This window comes from Alligator mississippiensis, chromosome 2, assembly GCF_030867095.1.
Source record: "Alligator mississippiensis isolate rAllMis1 chromosome 2, rAllMis1, whole genome shotgun sequence".
Taxonomy (NCBI): domain Eukaryota; kingdom Metazoa; phylum Chordata; order Crocodylia; family Alligatoridae; genus Alligator; species Alligator mississippiensis.
The window spans coordinates 240,654,345-240,674,328 of record NC_081825.1 but is presented as its reverse complement, the minus strand read 5'-3'; the positions used below and the strand labels follow the sequence as shown (position 1 = coordinate 240,674,328).

General features: G+C 44.2%; 1 protein-coding gene across 3 annotated transcripts in view; it reads right to left on the bottom strand.

The window, feature by feature from the left end:
- PPP1R14D (protein phosphatase 1 regulatory inhibitor subunit 14D) overlaps positions 1–19,905 on the bottom strand; it is a 35,204-nt gene extending 15,299 nt beyond the window's left edge. Inside the window, exons 1-2 of one of the 3 annotated variants that reach the window (XR_009460191.1) lie at positions 11,359–19,905; positions 4,055–4,330 (exon numbers count right to left, since the gene is read on the bottom strand). Coding sequence is in view for 2 of the 3 variants with exons in the window: in XM_006270350.3 (XP_006270412.1) it covers positions 4,055–4,237 (183 nt within the window). In the remaining variant the exon portion in view is untranslated. Of the gene's footprint in view, positions 1–4,054; positions 5,977–11,358 lie in introns of those variants that run through there. The other 2 variants (XM_006270350.3, XM_006270349.3) reach the window with 2 other exon arrangements.
- Positions 19,906–19,984: the final 79 nt, after the last annotated feature.

Sequence of the window (19,984 nt, the reverse complement as noted above, 5' to 3'; positions counted from 1 at the left end):
GACTACAGACTGCTCTGTACCCTTTCAACAGGCTTTAAAACCTGCACATACTGGTTATGCCACTTCCCAATGTGTCTGGTTCACTGTAGGTGGAAATCTGGATGCTTGGTCTAAGGATATGAATGCTGAAATGCCTGTCTGAACATGGGAGAATTTCTTATGAGTAAGAGGAGCCAGCAGAACAAGCACGTGTCACAGGCAACTCACTCCATGAACAACGATGCTGCATTTTCTGATGTCCTTGTTCCTGCTGGGACTTTGCAATAAGGAAAGAAAGACTGACGGTATCTATAACTATAATCTATGGACTGCAGGTTTAAAAATGCTGTATTTTCTGATTTTCTTGTTCCCTCTGGGATTCTGTAATAAGGAAAGAAAGATGGACTCCAATTCTGTGCCCTTGAGAGAGCTACCACTGAATAAAAAATTAGGTTTGGAAGGGACCTCAGGAGGTCACCTAGTCCAACCTCCTGCTCAAAGCAGGACCATTCCCTACTAGATCATCCCAGCCATGATGTTCATTAGGAAATATAAAAACAGAGCCTGATTAGGGAATACAGACTCTCAGGAGATCAGAGATGGAAAAAAAAAGACTTGATTTGTTGCCTTTGTGGCTCCTTAAAAACATTCATTTGCAGGTCTGGAAGGGACAAGTCTCACAAAGGGAAGGATACCCTGTCCTTAAAAAAGAGTAATCAAAACCTACCCCTAGATTACCATCACCTGCTGTACAATTTTTAAATAGATATTTTAAATTTTACTAGCTTCTGTGAACAACTGTAAATCTCACTCTTAAAGGAGCAGTAATTGTCTTTGCTAACTTTCTCAGAACTCTCTCCTGCCACTTCCTTTTAGCTTTGTGAGCCTCAACATGGTAGTGCTCTATCATCCAGATCTCCATCATTGTGAACTCCCTCACAACAGGACACTGTCAGCCCCATGAACAGCTTCATCTTTTGCCAGCTCCACAGGTGTAAATACCATAAGGGTCTGTACTCTTTAGGCTGGAAAGTGGAAATGGGCTCCTTTTCATTTTTCCCTATCAAATGTAATTAGTCTTGTCACAAGAATGCAGTGACATCTTGGTTCTGGGGCCTGCTCTACACTGCAATTTCTACTGAACTAATAGAGGGACACAATGTACATGTTTTTTCACAAGAGAATTGGCACGCTAGCCTGGAACTGTGGGTCTTTAGCTGCAAAATATTATGGATTAAACCAAAAAAAGTAAAACCACATAGGTGGGTTTTATTGTAATTTTAAAAGTTAAGATGAAGCCAAAAAACAGCCAGCTTGTCTTCTTCAAGCCAAGTAAAAAAAATGGTACCAAATCAGCACATCTCTGGCAAATGAAAACAGAACAGAGAAAGTCCTGGGAACAGTTTTTTCCAGCAGGGCCAGCTTTGAGGGACTATAAGACTAATGGACCACAGAGCCTTTCACTGTTATGCTGATGGGTTACTTCCAGCTCAGACTGGTAGTGAGTCAAAATCAAAAGGGGCTAGCATTCAGTGTCTTTTGGTCCCAGTCCAATTTCTATATCAAACAAATTATCATCAAAATCATTATTCTTGTTGACAGCCTGAGCAGAAAAGCCAAAGGCCAACTGAACAAACCTATCACCCCTTAAATGGTCTCATCAAATCCAAGTTCAAACACAGTGAAAGGGAAACTAGTACTGTTGCTGTACCTGTTGCATGTATAAAGTCTTCATTTATGGGGATGGTCAGTCTGACACCTTGAATAAACACTAAATTAACATAAAATATGTATTTCTTTATTCACAATTCTAGACCTTGTGACAGTTCTATCAATGGGTAATCAGGGGCAGTCTGTTTAAAACTATCTAGAGACTCTATCTGTTATTGTTTTGGTTAATGGAGCATGGAATGAGCACCAATTAGTATTATTTACAAAATGAAAGAATAGATTTACATATGCAAAGAGACTAAGACATGAAGGAACCATCTAGCACAGCAGTGCTCAATCCCTGCCCGCTGAACCAGATACAGCTTGTGAAACCAAGTTTGCAGCGCTCCCTATGAATCTGAAAATCTAGTGTCAGGAGAGTGGGGGCAGCATTAATTGGTGTTCCCCTGCTGCCAAAATTCTGGAGTTGTGGGAGCCTTATGGGTAGACAGCATTTGCCCTCCATGCTAGATTCGGTGTGTGGGGTGGGGCAGTGTGAGATGGGATCCTGATGGGGTCTGATCTGAGTGCTGACCTGGTGGATCCAATTTGTAGACCAGTTCTGCATCACTCATTCTGCCTGTGGGGCCAAAAGGTTGAGCACCATTGATCTAACCTAGCTAATACAGTAGTGTTCTGAATTTCAGGAAGATTAAAACACTACTTAATAAAAAAACTGGTAATAATAAGTCAGGAAACCAGACATTTTTGCTCAGAAGTGCCAGATGTATCATAAAACAAAGTGACAATATAGTTTCTTTGTTCTATACATTTTAATTCCATTGCCACCTGTTGATGGTGCAAAATAGAACTGAACTGTTATCTCTTTTCAAGTATTGGGGCAGTCTGGAGACTGTACCTGCTATTGTCTTTGTTAATGTATTATAAACTGCCTGGCATGTAGGATGGGCATAAATGTATAAAATAAAATAAGAAATCAATATATGCAAAGAGAAATTAGATTTAATACATAAAGAATGGAGAATGAGCCCACAAGTTAATAAAGGTTCAGAAAAATATACAAAGCAATGGAGGACCCAAAAGTTTGGATACATTTCTGAAGAGTTCACAGTGTTAATTTTGTAGCTCCTGGTACAAAAAATCATGTAACAGCCTTTCCAGGGGCATTGGATGTCCTTTTCCAATTCTAGTTAAAATCTGAAATCACAGATGTTCAAACTGAAAGTTAACCAAACTTTTGGAGATATCTACTAGTAAATGTTTAATCAGCTTCTGGATGAAGATGGGCATCTTATTTTATACAAACTGTTAGACCCATTTCCACTTCTGCTGAAGGTAGCTGCCATGATAGATAGGATGGGCGGGAGATTTGGGTTCTGCTGGTGCTTCTGCTTTTTAGAGGAGCCTGATACAAAATTAATTGAACCTTGTCATTTCAGTAGGTTTTTTATCAGGTCTTGTTGTGTGACCCCAGGCAAATTCCATAATGATTCCATGTCTCAGCTTCCCGAAAAGGGGAAAATACTACATAGGCTCTCTGTGGTGGTGCTATGTAAATGCAAAATATTAAAGGTAGCACATTGTCAAATGAATGTTTTAGTGTTTAGTCAGCTCTGGAATGTTTCATACAAAAGCAGTAAAAAACTCCTGGTATAAAGTGGTTAAAAAAAAAAAGATTAGTATTGATATAGGCATATGTTTAGGGACTCTCAAACCTTTACTTGCTTTTGCCAACTCAAATATGGACAGCAAGAATTGCCCATATGCACTCTCACCCAATAACATAATTGCTGATGAAAACATTGGCCTGAGGAAGAAAGTTTCATGTCTATAGGGATGGAAACACAATCTGTACACACACTGGCTGAGCCCCCCATTTCTCTCTTCTTTCCTCTATACCAGTGTTCTCTGCCGGTAGATATGGTGTTACCCAGAGTGTGATCCCTAACACTGTGGTAGCACTAAGGGTATGTCTACCTGTTGTAACTGTAGCCTACTTAAATATACTGGAGCTACCTTTAAAGTAGCTGGATCAGGTGCTGGTAGCATTCCAGCTGCAGCAGCCTAAGCTCAGCATGGGCTAATTGCCAGAGTGTTTATCCAGTTTCTTGGGAGGGTTTTGCTGAGCTCCAGGCTGCCAGAGCTATAATACAAGTGGCAGCTGAACTGGCTACTTTAAAGGTGTCTCAGGTATGTCTACAATAGCTACAGTCATTGCAGTGATGACAAGACAAACTTAGAGAGATCAAGTGCTAGCAGTGTGGCAGTGGGATGCTTAACAAAGAATGAAGTCACCCTTGGTAGTCACTATGTACTACGCTACTCCCATAAATTAAAAAAAAATGTCATGGCACACCTGGCCTGTGACCCCTACACTTAAGTCTAATTCACCCCAGTTCCCCACCTGGTACTGGTACAGCTCCTGCAACTGGGCATCAATCCATTCCTCCAGGTCTCGCCATCGTTGAAGGTCTTTGCGGTTGTACTTCACAGTTAGCTTGCCTAGTTTCCTGTGGGAGGATTCCTCCTCAGGCTTCTCTGGAGTCTGAAAGGTGACTCGCGGCAGTGTGCTGGACTCGTTGGCCATCCCTGCTACTCCTCTTACTCCCCCTTCTTCTGTCTTCTACTCTCACAGTGAGAGCTCTCTCTCTTCTTGTCTCCTTTTCTTCTTCACTCTGCCCTGTAAGATAATTCGGTGATGACTGGTGAGTAGTAGTGCAAGTTGCCTGCAGTGGCTAACACAGGTAGGCAGCATCAACGGTCCCGGTGACAGAGTGAGAAAGACAAGGAGAAACTGCACAGCACAAGAAGCAGCGAGGCAGTGAAGGCAGAGTTACCGGAAAAAGATTCTGAGGTTTCACATTTGGTGGTGTGGACAAAAGCGATGGGGGAGGGAGAGAAGCTGTTGTAATAACATCTGTTGTTAAAAGGAGGCCAAGGGAACCATTGGTGAAAGTTTGTTAATATTTAATACAAGCCAGCTCAGGGGGTGGGAGAATGGAAGGAGAAGGTTTTAAATGACAGTTTTCCTACAGATGCATGTATATGTGCATACTTACATGCAGTTCCACAGGACTTACCATATATAAAATATAGACCCTCTTAGTATCAAGATACACAATATCTTTAGTCTAACACAATTCCTAAAACGTTCAGCTCATGCCAAAACAGTGTGTGCGCTATATATTTATTTTAGAAGAGAACTCAGCACTGATGAAAAGAATTAGCCTGAGAGAACTAGAGAAAGAATTAATTGTTATTATAGTGGTAACATCACTGTAGTTAATATGGAGACTAATTTACTCACTAAACAGCTACATTTGTAAGTGTTTTAAAATCAACATGTTTACTCCAACTATCTTGAAAAAGGCAATGTCTCCTAGGGATTCAGAGTAGGGTTAAAGATACAAATTTAAAGTAATTTCAGCAAGGGGCTCTTAAAATGCATTATCATGAAAAAAATTGTGCAACAAAAATTTTATGCTTCTTATAATTTTTCCACTCTTGCTTTCTAAACTCTTTTGTGTCACTAAGAGACATCAATGCTGGAGGCAACTTTCTTTACTGAGGAAAGTATATTGTTAGCACCTGCTTACAAAAAGGAACTAAAGATAAGAGGCAGAGTCTATTGCAGTGTAGTAAACATACAGTAACAGAATAACACTGCAGTTTGTCTTGCCATTTTTTTATTATAAGGGGGTTTAAAGGTCTGTGATATTCCTCACCATGTTACATTTTTACAGGGACCTATTGTGAGAATTGAATACGGAAATGCAAAACAATAACTCTAATTACAGGTGTCAGGGAACCTGTGCCCCCTTCAGACACAGTATCCTTTTACTCGGATATGCTCCACAAGCCTCCTAGTGCCCTTCCTCACCCTTCCAGAGACCTGATCTTAGACTTAAACAGTGACAGATTAAAACCTTATCAATGTCATGAACTAACTGAGGCTCTATATGATGGAAAACAATCCTACAATTGCTATTTGGCAGCCCACAAGGAAGGAGTCAGTGGACATGGCTACACATGCAATGAATGAACCTGAATTTTCTGCACAGACAATTCAGGCACATCAAACTGTGTCCTTGCACACATCTGAACGTGTGCCTGTTGGGAGCACATTTGCTCCTGGTGGGAGCAGTTCAGTCTAGGGCCGGTTCTGCCCTGCTCTGCCCTCCTGCAGCAGCCAGAGGGAGCTCTAGGCTCCCCTGGGTCCTAGCCCCAAGATGGCAGCAGGCATGGGGGCTGGTCCTGATCTCCACAAGTGGGGGAGAGCTGTCCCGGCTGCCGGGCAGCTGCCTCCCAGCCACGTGGAGATCAGGATGGGTCAGGGAGAGCTGTTCTGCTTACAGGGCAGCTGTCTCCCAGCCATGTGGAGATTGGGACCCATCCCAATCTCCATGTGGCTGGGAGGCAGCTGTCTAGCAGCTGGGACAGCTCTCTCTGCCCCATGGAGATCAGGATGGGTCCTGATCTCCATGTGGCTGGGAGGCAGAGTCCCACCAAGCTGGGACAGCTCTCCCTGCCCCCCTGTGGTCCCCTGCTGCCTAGGCTGACTAGGAACAATGGGTCCTAGACAGCATCTACACCTGAGCTTCAGCACATTACTTTAATGCACCAATTTTTAGTACTTGTATCTACAGGTACTAGAAAATGGTGCATTAGACTAATCTACGGTGCAGTAATTGCTGCACATTTGTAGAGGGTGATGCGTTACTGCACGTTAGATTAGTCTAATGTGCAGTAAAGCATCTCGTGTAGACACAACCAGTGTGTCTCAGTCTAGTTTTTTGTGAACTGCAACAAGCTCACAGAATAACCTGTCACTATAATTCGCAACCTGTGACACTCTCGGATCAGAGATGAAGGACTCTATAGAACCAGAAAAACTGAAATGAACTAGTCCAATGGAATCAGCTGCCTAAAGGAACTGTAGAACTTCCTTCACTGAAGGTTTTCAAGAAGAGGCTGAATCATTTATAAACAGTCAATCCTGCATCTGAGCAGGGGCTGGACTAGATGAACATTGAGGTCCCTTGGCTAGACTCTGAGCATTGATGGGAAAATAAAGGGAAATTTGTAGTGCTAGTGACTTACTCTGCAGATAAATTCAGCACCCAGAAACCCTGTTAACATGAAGTTAATACTGACCAGTTGTACCTTGTACCTAGAGCTGGTTGGAAAACAGATTTGCCACTTCATGGAAAATTCTGATCTTGTGAAAACGTTGGTAGTTTAGATAGCAGCAAACAGAAAAATCTTCTATCAAATGCAAATTCCATTTGGATTCTGAAACATGGAATTGTTTTGGTAAAGGCTAAACACAATTATAAATCAATAAAAGGCTGCAACTGATAGCATCACCTATAATTCAGGTTGTCCAATATAAAACTTTCTTTTCAGTTATTTGCAGCTGACAAATGGTAGCTTTTTGGGCTAAAAATTTTCATACTGGGTGTCTGCTGGAGGCTGATTTTGTTGTTGTTGTTGTTTGTTTTTTAGAAACGCTGAAATGAGGCTAGGGAAAAGTGTATGGTTTGGGGTGAGACTTGTATATGTTTAGTAAGGGTAGGAGCTTTGGAGATACTTTGCTACTAAAAAAATAAGATATTTCTACATGTGAAAAATGAAAAGGTTGCAGTGTTTTGCCTGGAGTTTTCCAAAGCGGGGGAAAAAAATCAATCTGAGGCAAGCACCCAGCCTAGTGAAGAAGGGCACTAAAAGGTTCTTGGAGCATAGATGAGTAAGGTAATGACAAAGTGTCCAAAGGGACATTGATTGCTGCAATCAAACTTATTCTGCCTTGTGTCTCTCTGCAGCTCTGACAATGAATCATTGTAAAATGGAGTAGAGCTGAGTTATCACAGGCTCTTCCAGTAAAAGAAAGCATGGGGGCTGAACTGTAATATACTATTACCGAATGTTTATTATACTTCTGTGAACTATGCCTCTTTTATCATTAGTTCCTTCTGAGAAGAAAGTGATAGTGTGTCTCTAGACATTTATAAAGGTTATCATCATCTCCAGTACAGAGATATTGTAGTGACATGGGAGGCTCCAAAAGCAGGAGGCAGAACATTAATTCTCAGTTCTATTGTAAGATGGGAAGGAAGAAATTTGTAACACTGATCTGAAAGTCAGTGGGAGTCATGGGAGTCAAAAGATCCTCAGATTCACCCTGACTGTCACTCTCTGTGGGTGTGGGCAAGTTAGTTGAAACAAAATTTTCAAAGCAGATGTCTAAAGTTAGGCAACTAAACCCCTCTATAGGCATTTAAATAAGTGAACTGATCTTCACAGTTGCTGGGTACTTATCACTCCATCTAACTTTCTGTAGCAGTTGTGAGTGCCCAGCTCCTCTGGCAATCAAAACACCAACTGTGGACTGTACCCAACTGTAGATGTCCAAGTCTGAAAGTATTAGACTTAACTATAGTGCTTCAGTTTCCCCAGTAGTAAGTTAGGGATGCTGCCAACCTTCTTGATGGAGGTGTTCTGAGAGTTAGCTAATTTTGTCCTTAAAAAGTGCTACGTTCTTAATATTCATGTGTCTTTCTAATTAGAGACTTCCTGTTTCATACATTCATAGATGTTAGGGTCGGAAGGGACCTCAATAGATCATCGAGTCTGACCCCCTGCATAAGCAGGAAAGAGTGCTGGGTCTAGATGACCCCAGCTAGATGTCTATCTAACCTCCTCTTGAAGACCCCCAGGGTAGGGGAGAGCACCACCTCCCTTGGGAGCCCGTTCCAGACCTTGGCCACTTGAACTGTGAAGAAGTTCTTCCTAATGTCTAGTCTAAATCTGCTCTCTGCTAGCTTGTGGCCATTGTTTCTTGTAACCCCCGGGGGTGCCTTGGTGAATAAATACTCACCAATTCCCTTCTGTGCCCCCGTGATGAACTTATAGGCAGCCACAAGGTCGCCTCTCAACCTTCTCTTGTGGAGGCTGAAAAGGTCCAGTTTCTCTAGTCTCTCCTCGTAGGGCTTGGTCTGCAGGCCCTTGACCATACGAGTTGCCCTTCTCTGGACCCTCTCCAGGTTATCCGCATCCTTTTTGAAGTGTGGCGCCCAGAATTGCACGCAGTACTCCAACTGCGGTCTGACCAGCGACCTATAGAGGGGAAGTATCACCTCCTTGGACCTATTCGTCATGCATCTGCTGATGCACGATAAAGTGCCATTGGCTTTTCTGATGGCTTCGTCACACTGCCGACTCATGTTCATCTTGGAGTCCACTAGGACTCCAAGATCCCTTTCCGCTTCCATTCCACTAAGGAGGTCATTTCCTAGGCAGTAGGTATGCTGGACATTTTTCCTCCCTAGGTGCAGCACTTTGCATTTCTCCTTGTTGAACTGCATCCTATTGTTTTCTGCCCACTTGTCCAACCTATCCAGGTCTGCCTGCAGCTGTTCCCTGCCCTCCGGCGTGTCCACTTCTCCCCATAGCTTTGTGTCATCTGCAAACTTGGACAGAGTACATTTGACTCCCTCGTCCAAGTCACTGATGAAGACATTAAAGAGTATCGGTCCAAGGACCGAGCCCTGCGGGACCCCACTGCCCACACCCTTCCAGGTCGAGACCGACCCATCCACCACGACTCTTTGGGTGCGACCCTCTAGCCAATTCGCCACCCACCGGACTGTGTAGTCATCCACGCCACAGCCTCTGAACTTGTTCACCAGTATGGGGTGGGATACCGTATCGAAGGCCTTCCTGAAGTCTAAGTATATGACATCCACCCCTCCTCCTGTGTCCAGGCGTTTTGTAACCTGGTCATAGAAAGAGACTAGGTTGGTCAGGCACGATCTGCCCGCCACAAACCCGTGCTGGTTTCCCCTCAGCATAATTTGCCCTGCCGGGCTTTCACAAATGTGAGCCTTGATAATTTTTTCAAAGACTTTACTAAGGATGGAGGTGAGACTGACTGGCCTATAGTTGCTCGGGTCCTCCTTCCTCCCCTTTTTGAAAATGGGGACCACGTTAGCCCTTTTCCAGTCCTCTGGGACTTGGCCCGTGTGCCACGAGCGTTCAAATATTCCTGCCAGTGGCTCTGCAATGATGTCGGCCAGTGCCTTCAGCACCCTCGGATGGAGCCCATCTGGGCCTGCCGATTTAAAGGCATCCAGTTCTTCCAAGTGACTCTGCACCACCTCAGGATCTACGTATGGAAGTCTGGCGCTTTGCTGCTGCCTCTCTACAACCCCAGTGAGAGACTTGTCGTGCCCCTCACTTAGGAACACTGAGGCAAAGAACTCATTGAGGAGTTCAGCCTTGTCCCCCCTGTCTGTCACCAATTGTTTCTGCCCATTTAGCAGTGGTCCTATTCCTCCCTGGGCCTTCCTTTTACTCCCAATATATCTAAAAAACAATTTCTTGTTGTCTTTTACTTGGGTTGCCATCCTCAGCTCCATGGTAGCTTTGGCCCGCCTAACTGCCTCCCTACAAGCACGAGCAGAGGAGGTATATTCATCTTTAGTGATCTCACCCTGTTTCCACTTTTTATGTGCTCCCCTTTTGTCCCTTAGGCTGCCCTGGATTTCTCTGGTCAGCCAGGGAAGCCTCCTGGCCCCTTTCCCTTTTTTGCCTCGCTCGGGGATCGTCTTGCTTTGTGCCCGAAGGATTGTTTCCTTTAGGCACAGCCACCCTTCTTGGGCTCCCATCCCTTCAAAACTCCTACTCTGCAGTGCTTCCTTGACTAATCGCCTGAGTGCATTGAGATCAGCTTTCCTAAAGTCTAGCACTTTCACCCTACTAGTTACCTTACCCACTCGCTGTCTTATGTTGAATTCTATTATAAGGTGATCACTGTCTCCCAAATGGCTACTGATCTGGAGGTCCCCTATCATGTCATCTCCTGTTGCCAATACCAGATCCAGTATGGCATTCCCCCTAGTGGGACTGTGTACCTCCTGTGTCAGGTGGAGGTCCTGTACACAGGTTAGAAACCTGCATGAGCGATGGGACCTTGCTGTCTGCGTCTCCCAGCAGATGTCTGGGTAGTTTAGGTCCCCCATGACTACCGCCTCTTTAGCTTTTATGGTCTCCGAGAGTTGCCTCAAGAGCCCCGCATCTATTTCTTCCCCTTGGTGTGGGGGTCTGTAGCAGACCCCTACCACCAAATCCCTTTCTCCTTGCCCCCCATGTAGCCTAACCCACAATCCTTCCACTTCCTCAACCTCGGATTCTGTCTTGATGAGGGATGATGTATATTGCTCACTGACATAAAGTGCAACCCCCCCCCCCCTTTTTTTCCCCGACCTGTCCTTTCTGTACAATCTATAGCCCTCAATATGTACCGCCCAGTCATGGGATGAATCCCACCAGGTCTCTGTTAGCCCCACTAAGTCATAGGTGTTTAGTGCAAGCAGGAGCGCTAGTTCATCCTGCTTGTTCCCCATGCTCCTAGCATTAGTATATAGGCACTTGAGCCCTGCGACTGGTGCCTTTGCTGCCCCCCCGCTCCGAGTCCCAAGGGGCCCATTGTTTCTTACCTTCTTGTTTCTTACCTGTTCTGTAGTGCTGGTCTCCCCATGGCTTTCAGGTTCCCAATGCTCTCCTTCTTCAGGCTGGGCTGTCCTTGTGGGTGCCACACGGTTTGGTGGTCCACAGCTTCCCCTGCCCTCGTACTCCCCTCCCCCCGACGAGCCTAGTTTAAAGCCCGCCGGAGGAGATCTGCCAACCTAGTAGAAAACACACGCTTACCTTTGGGGGACAGGTGAAGCCCATCCCAGCTGAGCATGTCCCTCGTCGTGATGTGCGGGTCATTGTCCAGGAAGCCGAAGCCTGCCTCGAGACACCACTGCCGAAGCCGCCAGTTGGTCTCTCTGATGCAGTTCTCCTGCCGTCTTCCTCGTCTGGTCACTGGTAGGATGGAAGAGAAAACCACCTGTGCACCGAACTCCTTCAGCACGCCACCCAGAGCACTGTAGTCCGCCATCAGGTGATCGGGGGTTCTCCTGGCCGCATCATTAGTACCCACATGGACTAGGACCAGGGGGTAATAATCGGTGGGCTTGATCCTGGCCTGGATTACCTCTTTATGTGCAAAGAGGCCATTTAGGTCAGACCAAGATCCAATGTTTCAGAAGGATCCTAGAGCAGAAAGTTTGTGCGAGAATGTCAAAAGGCTGTGGCAATGATCCAGGTCTGAAAGCAGTCACATATGTGAGAAGGATCCCATTCCACTGCTCTTTTTTTTTTTAATTTATAAACCACATCCCACACCTGTGACCTAAACTGCAGCAGCTGTGTCAGAGCTAACAACTGTTATACACTGAATAATTGAAAAGGGCTCCAGCTCATCTTTCTAGAGAATCAGGTCGGTCTCTTCTCCTCAAGTCCAAGCCCTAAAAGGAAAGCCTTCCTTCAAGAGAGATGGGACCAAGTCTCCTCCTACCTCCTTCTTTTGAAACAATCTTTTTCAACACAGTGGTTAAAGTCAATCGAAATGAGAGAAGGAACTGAAGTGACTGCCTCATGAGAGCATAGATATAAGAGCATAAAGTATCATGGCAATTATGTGTTGAAACACAGTTCAGGCAAGAGAGTGAGAATACAGAAAGAAACCTATTTGAAAGCCTACAAACAGAGCTGTATGAGCACGTGCATACACGAAGTAAGTGAAGCTGTTCTGAGCGAACTTCCCTACTACTCCCAAATACCTTACTTTCCAGACCTACAAACATGTCTATAGAGGACTAGGAGGAAAGAAGGAACTAAGACATGTAACATTGCCCTTAAGTTCTGGCTAGGGGAGGTGAGATGACAATAGCTGTGGACAAACACAACAGGATTCTGTTTTAAAGAGGGTCAGGGGTGGATGTAACTGTGAATTGTTAGTACATGCCTCTATCAGCATAAGTGGAGCTAACCTACTGTAACTTGAATGAGACAGAAGTGAACTGATGAAACAGCTCACCAGAAGCAGAACTGGTTCCGTGTAAGCTGCAGTAAATTGGTATAATTTTAAACTGCTGTAATTGTTTTTTCCGTCCATACTGTTTTCTAGAAGGAGGCTAGCTGTTCCTGCAGATGCCAGGGAATTCCTAGCTTGTATAATTCCTTTCTCCTGATACACTGGTTCTGTTACAAATGGTGGCAGAAACTAAAACAGACCCAAGAGGAGAGAAAAGAGAGGACAGGAAATTCAGGCCTTCCCCTCTTCTTCCTTATATTTTATCAGGATACTCTGTTGCAGTTACAGTTTTATAAAAGGATACAAACATCGCCCCTGAGACTGTTACCTGCATCTCAACTGAAGCTGATAACATGGCTTTATAAATGCCAGAAAAATGATTGTCAGAGGTCCCCCATTAAATACTTGAGTAGATTGCTTCTGCTGTTCCTCTTCTAGCATGAGGGGGAAGAGAACCATGGCAACTGAAAAGCTTTAGCATTAAATTCTGACCTAATTGCTTCATTTGAATTTCATATTTTTTAAAACATTTTTCCTTCTAAAACTTGACAGTATCCTGGTTAGCACAGTTGAAGACAACAGAATCAGATACACAGGGGTGTTGTGATAGCCCATGTTTCCTGTAACAGTTTCCAGACTTCACAAATAGGCTTTGGACACAGCCATAGCCCCCTCTGAAAGACGGAGACATGGCCTGGCATAGTAAGGCCCTGTAGGGCTGGGAAATAAATGGCAGTGGATAGGGACATGAGGGGATATGCGTGGGGGGAGAACTGCTGTCTTTTATGGAGGCTTGGCATGTGGATTGAGAAGGAAGACTGAACTGGGCTAGTTGGCACTCTCTTGGGCCAGAGGCAGGGAGCAGATGGTGGGGTGGAGTGAACTGCTTTTGATTTTGGGGGTTGGGGGTGAGATGGGGAGTTTGTTTATTCTTATTTCAGTATTGTATTCTGTTTTTGTAATTCTTTTTCTCTTTTACTGTGAGCCACCCTGGCCCTTTCTGAGAAGGGCAGCATATCAATCTAATAAAATAAAATATATTATAAAATAAATATAACGAGGGCTCATCTGTACAAGTTTTATACCAGTATTGTTATAAAGTGACAACCCCCACCCCAAGACAGATGCAGGTATGTGGAAATTTCCGTTTATAAAAAACTGTGCAGAGACCAGTCCTCAATAAGAGACTCTGCGGGAAGGTTCTCCAGTAACTAAGGACTCAGCCTTTCCTCACTGGCATCATTATAGGAAATGACAGGAATGCAGGCTGTGGGGAAGCCCAGAACTGTTTCTGTTGCAGTAGGAGTGTCAGAAGGTCTCCCACTTCAGCAGCAGTCACTGTAGGGATTGACATGGGAGAATGGGTTGTATGTGAACTCTCAGCTGCTCTCACCATAGCCCCTCACCATGAGGAAGGTGTGCATGTGTATCCTTGGTTGTTCTAGCCTTGCTTTCTACTAGTGGGAGCTGTACAGGAGGTCTGATGAGGGCAAAGCAAATCTCAGGCTTTGCCTTCACTGTCCAGAAAGGTCCATTTTCACATCTAGTTACCTGTTTCACTGTGAAATATGGCTGAATATAAGACAAAGGTAGTTTTTGCTACAACTTAGCTAGTCCAGGTTAATACCATTTCACCCCTATCTAGGGCTTACCTTGACTAGCAGCAATAATGAGATAAAAACTATGCTGCCTTGCCACCACAAAGCCTGCATCATAGCTACCTTGGTGTAACAACACACCTCCTTTGAGAAGTGAAGACATAGCCTCAACTCCCCCCTGAAGCTAGGCCTCCAAATACCCTGCAGAGCAGTGCTTCATGCTAAGGGAATGCCCCACTCCTATGCCAGGGATTCAGCACCCTGTCATCTTTTCCCACACCTTAGCTTTCATTACCACACCTTACTCAGTATCAGCTCTGATTCTACCCTGTCTCCCTCTCTTGCTACCTCTTTGTGCTGTCATTTATATCCGGGTCCCTCCCCCTACCTTTCTATGTTACACCACCCACAGCAGAAGAATTTACCTCAGGCAAAATAACAAAAGAGCAAGCCAACCAGTCTCCCAAGCATGAAACACAAATCGGTTCCTGAATAAAGCAAGGGGAAAAGGGTTCAGCTGCAGCAGGTGATGTGAGAGGCAGGTGGCAGGAAGCAGTCAGGGTAAATGAAGGGGGAAGATGTCACTCAGTAGTGTTACAAATCAGTTTAAGGAAGAGGAGGAGGAGGAGGAGGAAAGAGTGCCTAAACTTTTCTGTCACAACTGCACCAGAACTAAGAGGTCACTTCCTTCGAGACTGGGCATCAAGTTGAAGGTCAAGGTGCTATTGTTTCCCTAATAACCACAGTGACAAGATAAATGACAAAGTCAAATATGCCAGTAACACCTCTATTTTGTTTGTAACATTACATGCTTGTTTAAGAGCTGTCACCGAGTTAGACTAATATTAAACTGCCATACATCTGTGCAGGGCTCTGAACTCTGATAAGTACTGTAATACTGAAAGCAGCTACATCTCATCGCATTATTGGATAAACACAGCTCGTTTCATAGATTTGGGATCCTCCAGGAAATCCTATTACGATATAATGCTATAAGGTTTGTTTCTTCTTGCCTTAAAATAAATAAGTTAAGTTGCACATAACTGAGGTGGAGCTGAGTTGAAGTTGTGGGAAATTATTAATTAAGCTGGAGAGTATGGAGATTCATGTAGGAGTTATAAGGTAGACAATGATTTGCCTACCGGGAAGATGATAGTGTGTGGTGCTGGGAGGAGAACTGTTGCACTGAATGAAGGTACTAGTGATGTTCCTTAAGGATTTGTCTTTGGACCAGTCTGATTTGTTATGTTCATTAATGATCTCGGTACAAAAATTCAGAGTGTTCTGATGAAATTTGCTAAGGATAAGGCATCATCAGAACAGAGGGGGATTAGAATACCACACTGGCAAACCTAGATCACTTTGAGTAATGAGATGAAATTTAATAATATACATGCAAGATCATGCACTTAAGGACTAACAACAAGATCTGTTATAAATTCAGAGCTCATCAATAGCCTGTTTCCTCTAAACAGCTGAACTTCTCAGAACCATCCAGAAGTACATGTGTATCTGTGTAGACCTGACTGCAGGGTCAGAGCCAAAGCCATAAATGAATCTTTTTCCAAATCAGTGTGATATAATAAATATTCTGCATTTATATCCTACCTTTCACCTGATGATCTCATAGCACTTTACATGCACTGATTAGTAAAGCCTTGCTAGCATTCTGGTGATAGAAGCAAGTAGTATTCTCATTTCATTGATGGGGAAACTGAGGCAGCACAAGGTTAGGCCATATACCCAAAGCCACAGAGCAAGTCAGTGGTAGAACTGGTTCTCTTAGGCCCTACGTCAAAAGCCATTAGAGTATGCTTTTCTCAAAGAGCAGACCTGAAGCTAGACAACAGAGGAGCGTACTCATCCCACAGCTACAGAGAAAGCCAAAATAAGTAAGCAGTACGCTATTTAAACTTGATAAGAGTTTATTTCACTCTTTGCAGTATAAACAAGGAGAGCAGAGCATACAGGGAAAGAAACTGTGCAGATTAGTTTACCTTAGATAACCCAGAACAATGCGTAGTCTGATAAACCTAATGTATTACAAACCACAATTCTGTGGCAACTTGAGCAAACAGGGCAGTACTGACTGCCTGTAGAGAGTCCACATACCCATTTGCACTATAGGGTGCTGCTCAGTAGGGTAACAGGGGCGGGACAACCTGAACAGGTGTTCTGGGTGCTAACTTGGGGAGAGAGTACAGAAAGAAAAACAGCTGCTGCTACTACTGCAGAAATCACACCAATGGTGGCAACAGCAACCATAAGTCACCGATGTCCCTGTGTGTGACAGCTGCCTTGGGTGCTTGGCTGCATTCTTACACTGCTGAAGGAGCTCTAGGCATCCAAATGTAGACCACTGATTTTTTAGGAAGAAAGATGTTGAATACCACAAAACATTTACTTTGGGGTAAAATGGAGGAGATACACAACATGTAGCCTCACACCCATGTTTCTCTCTCCACTCTGGAGTAAAGTTAGCCCTCAGCAAGCAAGGAGTACATCACTCCACCAGTCCTCTGTTCACAGATCTAGTCATTATCCCTCCCAGACATCCCATAGGTCAATGCAAACAGGCTATTACCAACTATTCTAGCACTTACCCATAAGGCTGTTGAATGTCCACTCTGGACACCCATGCAATTTTATTCCAGTTAAGAATCTGAAGTAGACTACACCCAGGGGAACATGTTGTGTATTCACACCCTGAATCTCACAGCATTAAAGGATGAAGAAGAGAATCATGTACCCAGAAAGACTGCATGTGTTTATGATGGCAGGTAGGGGATAAGTCGATTTTGGTTTCAAGCTAAGTAGAAGGAAGAACAATTTGTATATGTGCAGTCAGCGATACTAAAGGAAAGAGAGACATTCCAATTCCCTAGGTCAGGAGTTAGCAGCCTATGGCCCACAGGCCCAATCTGGCCCATGGATTCATTTGATCCAGCCCATGGATGTAAGACTTCGCAGGGTTCAGTGGCAGGCACTATCTCCTATGCTATGGCTGGAAGAAGTGTTAGTGGTGGCTACATCCTATGGCCCACCTCTCTGCCTCTAACCAAAGCTGGATCATTCCAGCCCACAGCCTGAAATGGTTGCTGAATCCTAGAAACACTATTTTACTGAGTTCTCAGCACACAGCACTATAACACGGGCAGTGAACATCACATTCATATCTCCAGGGACCTCTGCAGCCCTCTAGACACTGTCTTGAGTGGCCCTGACAAGTCAATTGGCCTGTTTCCAAGTCCAAACACTGATTATGTAAGAGCTATGTTCTTTCAAAGGAAACAAGAGATTGAAGGGATCCTCTGATTATAATGAGAATAAGGTGGACTGAGTTATTCAACACAGCTCACCTAGGATAGGCACACAAATACCAAACTACATGACTCCTGAATATTGTTGATATCTACTTGCTATACCAAAGGGTCATTTTAACTGACAAGACAAATGTTCTCTCTTTATCTAAATGAATATTAATAACATAAATCCAATTCTCACCTTTTTGTAATTAAGCTTCTGGGGCAGGAAAACTACTAAAACATAAGCGAATTACTCTTACTACTATACTGTATGTTTAATTATTTCTTCTAAGTCTGTTTGAAATATCCCAGGTTAACTGCTGCTCCTTTAAGTTCTTCAGTCCAATACCAAAGAAATATAGTGCAAATCAGAAATTTACATTAAAACAGGCTCTGTATTTTAAATAGGAGAGACTGCTAGAGGCTTCTAGCAAAGAGTCTTTCTATCTGGCAAGGAAAAACATTTTTATTTCTTTGTTCTGGAGAAATGGGTATATAAAGATATAAGTAATGTTCAAGCCCTCTCCTCTAGTGCCCCACACTGATTTCTTCTTGACACTGTGCTGTATTTACTGCTCAGATTTCTATCTTGTATGGTAAAAATGTCAGCCCAAAGGATTTTCCTTTTGTAGATAAATATCAGCAGTTTGACCAGATGTGAGTATATAAAATCAACAGCCAGAAAAATCACATAATCAATTTTTAAATCATACAACTGATTTAAAAAAACAAAAACAAAAATTGGGTTATTATTTGCATTTTGGATTTTGAGGCTTTTTAAGTTTGTCTTTACAACCTTGAAAGCTGAGATACGTACATAACCTCCTACCTTCAAGAGCCAAACTTAGAAAAAAAATAAAAAAGATGACAACAGCATTGCAAGCACTGGAAATAGTGAATCAGAGGTGCTGTTTCAGATATCAAGATGGAGAGAATCAGCGAGAGTTGAAACAGCAGAGATGGAAAAGGTCTCAAGAACTGTGCTGGAAACCTATGATAGGGATCTAAGGGTGTAGGTGTGTCTTCAGAAGTCAAAGATCATTGTCCCTATTAGAAGGTGGAGCAGTAAACATTGTGCTATTCTTCCTGTCACAGGGAGAGTTATATAATATTGCAAACTAAAATTAGCTATGCAATAGTGTATATAGTGCCCTGTGCATTCCTAAGGAGAAAAACATAAGAACGAGGACCTCAAGGGAGGTGTGGGCTTTCAGGCACCTCCATGGAGAATGGTGTGGCGAGCAGCCTGCAAAATACTGTGACCCATTCCCAGCCTGTTCAGAGGAGGAATACAAACACCAGCAGAAGAATAGGAAATTGAACAAAGATAATCCCAGTCGGGCAGCATTGGTACATTTCCTGCATCCTCTCGGACTGGCCAAAACAGCCCGGTTTTGCAAAGTGGGAACGCTGTTGATGACTCTGAGCCTGATTTACGTGACATAATAAAGGATATCAATGGATGCATTCCCGACAACACCTGAAAGCTATTAGAAACATTTGAGGAGAAAAACTGGTTTAGAACTTTCCTCTGATGAAACACCCCGGGCTTGGAGCACTTTATGGAGCAACAGAGGGGAAAAACTGATTAGTTGCATGCTTAGAAAATAGGGGCTGAGCAAAATGACACAGTGCTCACAGAAGTGGGTCGCAAGAATATATGAAAGGGTTGTGAACAAACTTTAAAAGTGGATTTTACTTTAAAGGAGAAAAATGGTGGAAACGGTGGCTTTTCCCTTGCAGGCTGGCAGAGTCCCAGCCTGTGAGGGGCTGCTTGGGGTCCCCTGTATCCCCTCCACTGGGGGCTGGGACCTGGGGCAGCAGGTTTGGAGTGAGGGGCACTGGGTCAAGACTGGCCATCAATGTTTACCAATGGGTCCTGGTACAAAGAAGGTCAAGAACCACTGCTGTAGGGTACACAGAAATACAGAGGGAAGAACTTTTGGTTTTCTAGGGCCTGCAAAAATGCTCAGGTATATGCTCTCTGCAAATTGTACAAGTCATAGAATCATAGAAAGTGATGGTGGATAGGAACCTCAGGAGGTCCCTAGTCCAACCCCCTGCTCAGAGCAGGACCAGCCCCAACTACATCATCTCAGCCAAGGCTCTGTCTTAAAATCCTCCAAGGATGGAGAGTCCACTACCTGTCTGGGTAACCTGTTTCAGTGCTTTGCCACCCTCCAACTGAGAAACTTTTCCCCAATATCTACCCTAAACTTCCCTTGCTGGAACTTGAGGCCATTGCTCCTTGCTCTGTCATCTGCCACCACTGCGAAGGGTGCAGCTGCCTCCTCTTCGGAGCCTCCTTCAGGTTGCTGAAAATTGTTATTAACCCCCACTCCGTTTCCTCTTCTCCAGACTAAACCAGCCCAGGCCCCCAGAAGTGCACATCAGCACGGCACTCGCAGGCGCCGATGCAGGGCAAGCTTGCCCAGGCCCCTAGAGAAGGAGACAAAGTACCCGACACCTGCCCGCCCCGCCCCGGAGGCGTTGAATCCTCTTCCTGGGCT